Here is a 12,120-nt window from a genome sequence, read left to right as displayed (position 1 = left end):
TGTCATAAAACCACAGGGCTCATCTGAGATCTGGATGCCTAGTGGACCTGTATCATTACAATCATGCTTTGGTCCTAAATGGTTGTTCTGTCTCCTTTCCCAAATCCTATACTTTATAGTTCAATACTTTAAATAAACCTGTGTGTTGATGTTTACTTTATTGGAAGGGTGATAGAAAAGTGAAACAGCCTCACAGCAGAAGTTGTAGTGCTTAATTCAGTAAGGGAATTTAAACATACTGTACATGGAATAGGTATTTGGCTATCCTGAGTAAGAGACATGACCAATGGCAGTATGTAGGTCCACAGAAGGACATTGCCAAAATGAGTCACTAAAAGTTCTTGATAAAGCCTTGTTCTTCCGTGTCTAAAAAACAAAAAATACATATAGTTTTGTTTTGTTTTTTATAGGCTCTGACATGAAGAAAGACATTGAAAGTCTAATAGCTCAGGAGAGAACCGAAATCATAAGCAAGTATGAGAAGGTAAGGACAGTGAGCCTGAGGGTACACACTAGAACATTACTATGGAAGGGCTTACATGTAATTAAATCAAGTAAATTCTGCTGTTTAAATCATGTTTATTCCCCTGAAACTAGAAAAGTTGAGCTGCTGCAGAATCTCTTGACATCCTAATCAGTCTGGCATTGATATGCATTCCAGAGTCTCAGAGTGCTTTGCATACTTCATCCCATAAAGCCTGGCATTCTTGAGCATACAGCCCAAGATGTTTTTGCATTCTTTGACACATAAACTAATAACTATAATGTGCCCCAATCCCTTACTAAAAAATAAAAAGGATATTACTGGTATGTGCACACTCAACATCCAAGGAGCATTTAATACCCAAGAAAATGTACATGAAGAATGAGGGCACCAGGGTTTTTGCAGAATATAAACTAAATTCTATCTTGGGTTATATACAAAGACTCAATCCTTCTTTATGAAGAGATCCCGAAACGTTGAGTCTCTGTATGTAACCCGGAATATAATTAAATTTATATTCTGCAAAAATCCTGGTGTGCCGTCATTCTTAATTTAACAAACTTTACTTGATAAGCAGACACTGAGGTCTCTGTTGTGGGAAGTCACACGAAATTAAGATGCTAACCCTCATTCACTGCCTGTACTAATACATCATAACTTCAGATTCTATTGTTCCCCTAATCTTAATTGATTACTCCCCTTTGGTGGTAGATCTTGTAAAGAGTGGTGGCTGTAGATCAGGAGACCAATTGATACATGAGTTTGTCACTTTGTGTCAGAGCTCAGCTTTAGTAGCCAATCCTCGTTAGTATAGTGGTAAGTATCCCCGCCTGTCACGCGGGAGACCGGGGTTCGATTCCCCGACGGGGAGGTGCTAATCTTTTTTAAACATGCATGGGATAAAGATGGTAAAGCAGGAAAAACAGTCAATTAAACTTTATTTCATACAGTTGTACAGTATACACATTTTACAATTTATGTCTTGTGATAGGAAAAACAAAATATTCTCTGGCTTTATTAGGGTATTTCAGGTAAAAAAAAAAAAAAAAAGCATATATATATATAATATATATATTACTTCTAAATAAGTATCTAAGAGAATAACCTAAAGAGTGCATATAAAATGATGTTTCAAATGTAATCAATCTGATTTACAGTTTCGCCTTTTCTCTATCCTAGGGAAGGCAACAGGGAGCTCAGATTGACCCGTGGGAGGATGCTGACTTTGCTCTGTACAAAGTCACTGACAGATTTGGATTCTTACAGTAAGTTCAGCCTATTGGTTATTTGTAATGAATGGAGTAGAAACGTGGCTGAAATAATTGCATCAGGTGGCTATAAACGCCCATGAGCGCAGGACGCAGCTTTGAATCGATGATTGCATTCAGCCGTTATTGTTTTCATATAGAGAGGCAGTTTTGTGAGAAAAGGTCTACAGTATAAACACCGTTACAACTACAGATACTTAGACAATACTTACATAATCTTATGATTTTCCTTCTAAAACAGTAAAGAAATAATATATTATTTAAAACAAGACAACAGTAATGTTTCTTTGAATCAATATTGAACTGCTTTCATTGCCTTATGGGCAGAATGGCTGGTCTTCTGCAAAAACTGTGAAACCTATTATGAACGTGGTTTCCCCACTGGCGATATTTAACATGGTCGCACAAGCATGGGATTTTGTGTAGAGAGAATTGATTGGGTCCAGAAAAAGTTGGTAACAAACTTCTGCTATGTAATTTTAAGAGGAAATAACCTTAAATGTATCATGTGATAAAAGTAGACGGCACTGTATAGTAAAACAGAAATATGATCTTTTGACTTGCAGTGAACAGGAGTTGCCGTCATGCAGTGCTCTGGAGGAGAAGGTGCTTATTTTTCTATATTCTTCCTTTTTAAAAAAATAAATAAAAATATGTTATCTATATTGAACACAACTCTCCTCCATATTTTTGTGCATATTTCTATTGCAGTATTTTTTGTGGCTTTTTTCTTTTTGTTTCTCCTTTTCATTCTGACAGCCCTTCTTTGTTTCTTTTCCGTTTCATTTTCAATCCTTTTGCAAGTATAGCACCTTCGGTATGACAACAAGGGTTTTGTGTTTAGGTAATATGCTACCTATTGTTCATTTGACGTTGACCTTATCTTAAACCACAGCGGCCACTCTCTGTCACCCACACATTCAATGCATTCAGTCTAGTTCCTGGTGCATAACATAACATAAGGACAGAAAAGAATTAGTCATGTTGGATAGTATCTAGGTCAGTGGTTCCCAACCCAGTCCTCAAGGCACCCCATCAGGGCAGATATTGGTAATGACCACATTCTATTCCGATAGGGAGATTCATAACACATAGACCTTTGGTGGCCCTTAATGACTAGGATGGGAACCATTGCTTTAGATGCCCACTCTGGCTATATGTGAAACAGCAGGTGAATGTTTGAGCACATTGTCCTCCTCTCCTACCTACCATGACCATCAGTACACATGATTTTCTCCCAACTCCAGCAAAAGTTGCAGGAGATAGAACGTGTGGACAAATGGCTGAAGATGTTGAAAAAATGGCCCAAGTACAGGAACAGTGAAAAGGTAAGTGTGTATTTGTAGGTGGAATTCATTAACTACATACTGTATGGTTTCATCTTTCAAAGTTAAAATCACCTCTAAAGCCCAACACTTCATTTGGCCTTGGTTGAGTGTGAGTTGAAGCTAAACACACCATTTGGTCTTTGCAAGCATCCATGTGGACTTCTTATCCACCAGCACTTCCCTGTGTGTTTCTTTGTTTCAAAGAAGTATAGCGTGGCTTGCCAAGCTGTGCCACCAGGCCCATCTCTACCTCATCTAAAGCACTCATTTTTATTTATTGTTTTACCTGTGAGATGCAGATGTACTCATGCTTATATTACATGCAACCCATATTACAGTATATCATACACTCTCTCACACTTACACTGCCTTGCAAGGACAATAGCTGATGATCCAGTAGGCTGAATTTGGTTACCATGCTATATTCATTGTTGCTAATGGAGATAATTGATCCTTCCAACTGTAACGATTAGGTTACAAGAGGATGAGTCGTGTGTGTGTATATATATATATATATATATATATATATATATATATATATATATATATATATATATATATAAACAAAACTACTAATTGTGACAGTTAATCAATAATGCCTCTGTACATAGCTTGCTAGGGCTCATTTTAATCAACCCTTTCCTAATAGATTATTTCGTAATTAACTATGTTCTTTGTCCCTGTAGATGTTCCGCCGTGTGTACAAAGGAATCCCATTGCAAGTGAGAGGTCAGGTCTGGTCCCTGCTATTGGATGTCGACGTGATGAAATCTGCAAATGAAGGAAAGTATGAGGTAAGATTGCATCAGAACTGATCTCTGATAGAAAAGAATAATGTGCAATTAGGACAAATCAGATACTAAGTCAAGCGTGAAATACTCTGAATTATTGAAAGACAAGGTTTTTGGTTTGTCTGTTTCTGGTGCTAATGGAGGCAATGCAAGCCATTTTTGAAGCCTTTAACTTTTTAATTATTTGTACTTTGTACTCGTTGTACAGTGCTACGAAATTTGATGGCGCTATATAAAATAATAATAATTTGTACAAAAAGAATTACTCCAGTCTACACATGAAAGACACAGACACACACACACATTATATATATAAATAAACACAAAGTGAGTATAGCAGTACTAGGAACTAAGTATCAGTCCAACAATAAAGCTGCATGAGTATAAAATATAGCCATAAAACACTCAGTTTTTATATTTAAACAGAAGGAAATACATAGTTTTTTCCACAAAGAATAACTAAAACAAATTAGTTCCTCGTTTGTATTGTGGCAGATTGCCAGTTTACAAATGAATGAATGTGTAACATGGTAGATATATTTAGCTACTGATTTCTTCTCTTTTTGTGGCCAAGCGTACATGCACCATTATGAGTGAACCTGTTGGATTGCGGGTGAAGCCGCTAATATAGTTCGCCTAGCAATGTATAGATGAATTTAGTTTTTCCTTAAGGAGCCACCTATTTTTTTTGTTCTTTTAATGAAACATTTTCCGAAACCTTACTTATATTAAATTGTAAATTATATTATTAAATGATGTTGTTATTGATTGTGTATTCAATAAAACAGAAAATGAAAGAAGTATCCAAGATATATTCAACGGAAATAAAACAGATAGATTTGGATGTGAACCGCACCTTCCGCAATCACATCATGTTCCGGGAACGATACGGAGTCAAGTAAGTGGCACACAGCTTATGTTTGTCTGTCTTCCTATGTAGGTACTTGCTGGTGTGAAATGTATAAACCACATCTGATGCATTGCTCAATTAAGTGAAGTTTGTCCCTGAATTTGATGTACCCTATAAATCATGGGCGTAGGAACCCCTAAAAATCTGGGGGGGGCAGCATTTTCCCCCATGTCTCACACTATCTACCCCCTCTCCCCCTTCTCACACTATCTTCCCCCTCTCACACTTTCTTACTATCTACCCCCTCCCTACCCTCCCTTCTCACACTATCTACCCCCTCCCTTCTCACACTATCTACCCTCTTCCAACCCCCCTTCTCACTAGCTACCCTCTCCCTACCCTCCCTTCTCACTAGCTACCCTCTCCCTACCCCCCTTCTCACTAGCTACCCTCTCCCTACCATCCTTCTCACTAGCTACCCTCTCCCTACCCCCCCTTCTCACTGTCTACCCCAGGGGTGTCCAAGTTTTTTCTGCAGTGGGCCACTTCATCAGAATTGTATACGTGCGCGGGCCGCACTCATTTTTCACTGTGAGAAAATATGGCCTTTAATAAAATATGCAGATTAAAATAAAGTAATTGACACAAAACCTTTACTTTTTCTCTCACTGATTTCTGGGCCTAGAAAGTTTTGTGACTACGAATTCAGGATTCTGGATAAGTAAAAATAAAATAGTTCTATTTATTCTAGGGATGCACCAAAATTAAAATTCTGGACCAAAACATTCACGGTTCACTTAGCCAAAACCTAAAATGACCTCCCACCTTTAAAAATAATAATACAAACTCACATTTTTAATAAAAGTAGGTAACACACCACAACTGGACAAAAAAAAAAGCAATATGACTTGGCATGATGGGAGTGTGATTGCTAACAGCAATCACACTCCTATCATACCCAGGCAGCCAGTACATGCTGGTACAGGGTGGCTGTAAGTGATGTGCAGACCCCATATTGCTGGCAGCATCAATACACAAGGGGGGCAGCTAGCTAGGTTTCAGCATGTACTGGCTGACTTGGCATGATAGGAGTGTGATTGCTAACAGCAATCACAGTCCCATCATGCCTAGGTTCTAGCACTTACACATCCAACCAATAAATGCTGGAACCTAGGCTTGATGGGACTGTGATTGCTGTTAGCAATCACACTCCTATCATGTCAAGTCAGCCAGTACATGCTGGTACAGGGTGGCTGTAAGTGATGTGCAGACCCCATACTGCTGGCAGCATCAATACACAGACCCTCCCACAGGTAAGCACCGGACCGCGTAAGATTGGTTGCCCTGGCTGCCGATCTTACGCGGGCCGCACCTCGAGGTCTCGCGGGCTGCATTTGCGGCGTTTCTATTGGGGGGGGTTCCTATGACCCTGGGGGGGGATTTCTTCATTATCGGTCCCCCCCGCATGAGTTACTGGGGGGGATCTGTCCCCCCCCCGTCTCCCCCGGTTCCTACGCCCATGCTATAAATATATGTAAAGGGTATGAAATACCAATGTGTAAAATAAATATATGTATTATTTAGAACAATTTATTTTGCTTCCTAAAACTGAGCATTACACCTGAGATTTTTTGGTGGTCAGACATTTTATCACAGTTTCTTCAGGAAATAACTCATGTAATATTATTTTTTAGGCAGAGGGCGCTGTTTGATGTGCTTTCAGCATATTCTGTCTACAACACGGTGAGCTCCATCTACTTGTCTTTATGTGGATCTACAAGTTCCTTCTAATACTGAAAATATCTCTAACCAGAAACATACAGCTGCAAATTGCTTTCTCTTGTACTAGGTGCCTAGTTCTGGTTGGTTCACCCAACAGTGCTGATATTTAGAATTAATCTGCATATATCACAGTGTTGTTTCTTGTTATTCTCTGCAGGAAGTTAGTTACTGCCAAGGAATGAGCCAAATAGCAGCCGTGCTGCTTATGTACTTGAATGAAGAAGATGCTTTCTGGGCCTTGGCACAGCTTTTGACCAATCAAAGACATGCGATGCATGGTAAGCGGTTAGCTTTTAATTCATCTGCAAGGGGGAGAGATAACAGGTACAGGAAACAGATGTTGCTGAACTCTAACTTCCATGATTCTCCACTAGGCTTGAGCAGCCAAGGCTGACCCAAGGGTTTCTAGCTTCCTAGATGAATTAACCTCTCTAGTACGCATTTCTGCATGTATGTACCTGCCTGCTAGTATAAGGGAGAGCTTTTGGCACAGCCTCCTTAGCATAACGTTCCGGGAGCTGCATGTCCTTAAGACATCCTTTCACCATAAAAACGGTACAAGACAGGGATGACCGATGTCCACGCTTCTATTTGCACTGTGCCTGAAACCTAGCTGCAGCAGTCTGAAGAGAGATATAGCAGAAATGAAGGTGGGCATCCATCAATATAGGTAAGGCCTCTTTGCGACATTCTGCTGACTTTAACAAATCTGGTTGTCTCCCTACCATATCTATACAAACTACCGACAGACTTCTTTCAGATCTCTGGCTATAAAATAAGCACGACTAAATGTGAGGGCTTAAATGTCAGCCTGACAGGAACAACTAGAAACAATCAAGCATAACTACCCATTCCAGTGAGAAACCTGCATTAGATGGGGATCAATATCACTAATAACTCAAACACGATTGACGATTGACGATGAACTCTCTTTGTATACTTTACCATTTCTGTATACTTCCTTTTCCAGTCAGAAGCAGAGACATAGAAGACCTACAAACACAAGTTTCCATTTATTTGGGGGCACAAAAGACCCATGATTGGCATAGAAACTTTGCATCTTCCTTAAGACAAAGGCGGACTCTCCACTCCTTGACTGACGTCCTATTATCTAGCTGCTAGAGTCTCACAACGCGGGGCCTGGTCCTTCCAGGATTCCCTGGGTTCATTTCATATGCTTGGCTGCTGTGTAGGATTATTTCTGCCTGTCTTTTCTATTCTGCACTAAATGGTTTGGAAAACCTGCAATGAAAATATTGAGATATAAATAATAACAGTTCCCTTATATATGGTTTAGCAGTACCTCCCCTACACACACTCCCAGCTTTGTAGAGTGTGTATGTGATGTTTAGAATGCTAGCGTTTATGGCTCAAGATTGGAAGCCTATACATGAAACAAGTATTATTTCTGCCTTAATGGGGACCCATCCCATCATATACTGGGGCCAAAGATTTCTGATGGTGGCCCTGGTTGAAACTAAAACTCTCCTGTAAACCCCAATTTGTTTATCCCTTTGAGTGGATTTCATCATTGATCTTTATACGTTTTTCTGCAAGACATGTTTAAAATTCAAGTTTATTATATCTGCATTCAATGCTTTTTCCACTCCTTCCTACAGGGTTTTTCATCCCCGGTTTCCCAAAGCTCCAGCGATTTCAGAGTCATCACGAACAGATCCTAAGCAAGGTGTTTCCCAAGCTCAAAAAGCACATGGTAAGCAGACACATATTTTGTCATTAAAAGCCATATCACCATCTATATGTGTAAAAGACCATGTGAAGGTGTTTAGTGAGAGGAGGTGCGTTTCATATTGAGGGTTATATATTAGGAGCATCAGTGTAAGGTGGTAGTCGCCTACATCTGCAACTATCCTACAAGTGTCCATGACATGAGTGGCTGGATCACATGATTTACTCCCAACCTTTACCACTTCCTGTCATCCCAGACTCACTCCTGTCCAATACAGCTGTTGTCCTCTCCCATCTTGCTTTCATTTATTTTTGTATTATAACAGTTTATGTATATTTCGTCACATAGATTTACAGCAAGTAAAAGATAAGCAGGGTATAGAGATGGCAAACGGTTCAGCCAAGCCTCTAAACCGAGCTCACTGCAGCTCCTGTATAGCTCTTCCCAGGACCTCTATTCTTTTAGTCATAGTTGGATAATGGTCATTTATATTTTTAATAGGACAAGGAAGACATGTCCACTGGCATTTATACCACAAAGTGGTTCCTACAGTGTTTCTTGGACAGGGTAAGTAGATGTGGAGGGTTCAGCATATTTGTCTTGGGAACTGAGGTGTAGTGGGGAAACAAATCATAGTTATTTCCTTTTTCGCTTCTATCCAACCAGCCTTCAAGTTACTTCTGCTCCTCATCATTTGACTCTTTCCTCACCTTGTCCACTTTCCTCTTTCATTGTGTTTTCCTCTGCTCTTTTTATTTCATCTACCTCGTGTCTATCATTTATTTCCTCAAACTTTCCATAACTGATCCCTACAAGAGGATGTTCATTTCTCACCTGTAGTCTTCTTAAATTCTTAAGACACTGAGTTTCACGTAGTATCTGCAGAACTTTTGATCTGCAGCTGATTCTTTTTTTCCCCAGACACCATTTACTCTCACTTTGAGGCTGTGGGACATTTATATCCTGGAAGGAGAACGAGTGTTACCAGCCATGGCTTATACTATATTAAAGCTGCACAAAAGTAAGATTTTTCCCTGATTTTTTCCATTATATAAAACAAGGAGAAACCACATACAGATGGGTTTTTTTAGCAATCAATAAACCGAGGCTCAGCTAATTTAATAATAATAAACATAACAAAGAAAAAAAAAAAAAAACACCAGAGGATGCTTTATGAAAATTTTTTTTATATGTTGTACATATGCTATATATGTTGTACTGGTTACACATTCTACAGTTATCGCCTGATTATTTGCCATTTAGTGCTTGTCAAAAACTTCAGCATCACAGTATAAGAGCTCTGTGTGATTTTTATGGCAGAACGTTTGCTGAAGATGTCTATGGAGGATCTACGAGAATTTCTACAAGAAAAAATTGCCAGATCTCTAAGCTATGATGACGATATTGTGGTTGAACAGTTACAGACATCAATGGCTGAGCTACGCAAGATGAAGCTTGAGCTTCCTCCTCCAGGTACCTTTTTTTCTCTCAAGTCTTGGAGCATGAACGTGTAGACAACGAATCTGTTAAAAATAATGTATTTAATGTTCAAAGTCTCCTACACAGATATAATTTATTATACTTGCTACATTGGTGTAGGCTGATCCCTTTGTTGTATGTACATTATGGTTGTTGCATTTTTATTTGGCATTTTTGTAACATATACATGTATGTTTACTTTTTATATAAGGCTCTTGTGTATTTGTTTTTTGTTCCAGGTAAGGCTGAGGAATTCCCCAAACGGACACTAGGTCAAGACATCCCTGTTAATCTTCTTCCAGTTGTGCCTTGTCAGAGTAAACCAGTGTGTGAAAGTACCCCAGAGACCACAAAGCAGCTTCCCACAGATATAAATGAGAATACTTCTAAGACAGGTGGCAAGGACAGCAACAGTACAATAATTAAGAAACATAATGGTAAATCTAGACCTGTGCCTGGTGAAGACGTGTTCATTGGGCAGGAGGACATACCAAAAAATGACAAAGTTCTTATGATTCAGCAGTATGCATTGACAAGTCCTGAAAAACAGCCACAAACGGAAATAAAGGGTGGAATTGCAAATGAATCTCTTCGCAATGATTTACAGGTACATATGTTAAAAAAAGGCATGGAGCGGGCTGCTCAACCACAGTCAGTGGATAGTGGAGTTGAAACTAAGCTGGAAAATGGTTCTCTGTTTTGCACGTCAATAAATTCTGCTGAACATGAGTCGCCAGAATGCCCACAAGATGGTAAAGAAACCCAAGTAGTGAACACTCCAGCACCGGAAGACAGTGCCAACAAAGGTTCCCTAAAATCTCATCAAGACACTAGTTTAGCCGAAATACCTTCTCAGTCCACAGAGGATATAGAAGCAGAGGAATCCATGGCAGAGACTTTTGCTTCCACACAAAATCAAACTAGTATTTCATCTACTTGTAAGGATTTCGGATCTTGTGATTCACTGTCTTGGTCTCAAGGAATAAATACCTATGTACCACAAAAATGTGATCTCTCCACTTCTCCTCTTGTTAAAGAAGAAAGTACTACTTCTGCTGGTGCAGCAAAAATGGTATCCCTTTTTCCTCCTGGTTTAGAAAGCGAAAGGCGCCCTTCTAATGCTTCCCAGTACGATAACATGTTAGGTTTGGACCAGACAGAATGGCCTTCGTGCCCAACAGATGCGTCCTTGCATAATTTAGAAGCAGAAGGATGGCCAACTAATATTTGCAATGTCCTAAATTCGTCTATAGAAATTACCAAAGACACAGACAAGCTTCCAGAGCTCACACCTGCAGTGAGGTGCAGCCAAGCACCATCGGGAAGTGTGCCTACATTACTTATCACCCATATTGACCAACAACAAGCAGTTACTACCCGTACGGGCTCTGCTCCATCTATACCTGACAATTATACCCCCTGCCAGGTAGTAAAGAGCATCACTCCAGTACGAGTGTCGCATGCCACTTGTGAAAACTTTCATAATGGGAAACAGAAGGCTCTTCCATTACTTGATAGTTCAGAGCAAGTTCTTTTGTTGCTCAATCATAATAAACCTGGAAAATCTGACGAGATAGATACCAACTCTCCAGTTACTAACAGGAATGGTCTGTCAGACTTCACAAAAAAGCCCCCACCTCCCCCGCAGAGCTCCAAGCCGAAGGTGCCACCAAAATACCCGTCTGTTCAAAAAGCCAATTCAGAGAACAATTTCATGTCAGGACATCAAATCATGACACACATGTCAAAGTCAGTGACATTCTGAAGAGTTCACATGAGGTGGTGTCTGACATTGCATTTTATCTGTATTTCATTGTGCTGTGCATTGTGGGAGCCATTTTTTATGCAGGACATAAAAATATAGGTGTGATCCATTGCATAAGAACTTCATTTTTGGCCCAAATGGAGGTTGTTCAGCTGCGCTGGTTTGTCTGGCTGGACTCAAAACTATTTTTTTTGTTTTTATTTGTTTTATATAAATGAATCACAAAGTGCTTTCTTTTTTTTTTCTATTATCGTGTATTGGTTGTCTAAAAGACTAATATAAAATCTTGCTTATATTGAGAATATGTGCAACAAGTCATATGCTCAATATAGTCTATGGGTGAGAATGTTTTTTGTACTGACAGCAAGTTTATTGAAAATATATTTTTGCTGTCTGTTCTGAAAAAGCATTTCCAGAAGTGAAGCGTCTATACAAGGGACAAAGTGATACAACATTGTTATCTTCGCTTGCATTTACTTAAACAAAAGAAAATTAACAGTGGTATTGTCTACTTGTGTATGGAACCTCTCCATTTTACCAGCACTTCTTATTATTCCTGGCAACTCTAATTTTTTGGTTCCTTAAACTTTTCCAGCAAAAGGTGGTCTGAGGGTATTTTAAGGAAGGCACAATAGGTAAGTAAAATTCATCAGAGAAGGGCAGGTAACATTCAGCTATGGGAA

The 12,120-nt window shown here is 39.4% G+C and overlaps 1 protein-coding gene and 1 non-coding gene across 2 annotated transcripts; both read left to right on the top strand.

Moving 5' to 3' along the window:
- The first annotated feature begins 418 nt into the window (after positions 1-418).
- Positions 419-11,437, top strand: LOC149298499 (uncharacterized). Its single transcript, XM_089487299.1, has 13 exons — positions 419-484; positions 1,664-1,749; positions 2,319-2,358; positions 3,000-3,080; positions 3,767-3,874; positions 4,660-4,769; positions 6,416-6,464; positions 6,661-6,781; positions 8,123-8,217; positions 8,695-8,760; positions 9,115-9,214; positions 9,514-9,666; positions 9,912-11,437. Exons 1-13 carry the CDS (start codon positions 419-421, stop codon positions 11,435-11,437), a joined length of 2,601 nt encoding a protein of 866 aa, XP_089343425.1.
- TRNAD-GUC (transfer RNA aspartic acid (anticodon GUC)) lies at positions 1,284-1,355 on the top strand. Its single transcript has one exon. It is a non-coding gene; the product is annotated as a tRNA-Asp (tRNA).
- Positions 11,438-12,120: the final 683 nt, after the last annotated feature.

Source organism: Sceloporus occidentalis, unplaced genomic scaffold, assembly GCF_023333645.1.
Source record: "Sceloporus occidentalis isolate IW3139 unplaced genomic scaffold, rSceOcc1.0.p SCAF_32, whole genome shotgun sequence".
In the NCBI taxonomy this organism is placed as follows: domain Eukaryota; kingdom Metazoa; phylum Chordata; class Lepidosauria; order Squamata; family Phrynosomatidae; genus Sceloporus; species Sceloporus occidentalis.
This window is presented reverse-complemented; position numbering and strand designations above follow the sequence as displayed.

What these genes read in the sequence shown, in the direction of transcription:
- LOC149298499 (XM_089487299.1), top strand. Translation starts at nt 419, where the DNA reads ATGAAGAAAGACATTGAAAGTCTAATAGCTCAGGAGAGAACCGAAATC. An exon ending in TCATAAGCAAGTATGAGAAG is followed by an intron (nt 485 to 1,663) that starts GTAAGGACAGTG and finishes TCTCTATCCTAG; the next exon opens with GGAAGGCAACAGGGAGCTCA. An exon ending in CGGGAACGATACGGAGTCAA is followed by an intron (nt 4,770 to 6,415) that starts GTAAGTGGCACA and finishes ATTATTTTTTAG; the next exon opens with GCAGAGGGCGCTGTTTGATG.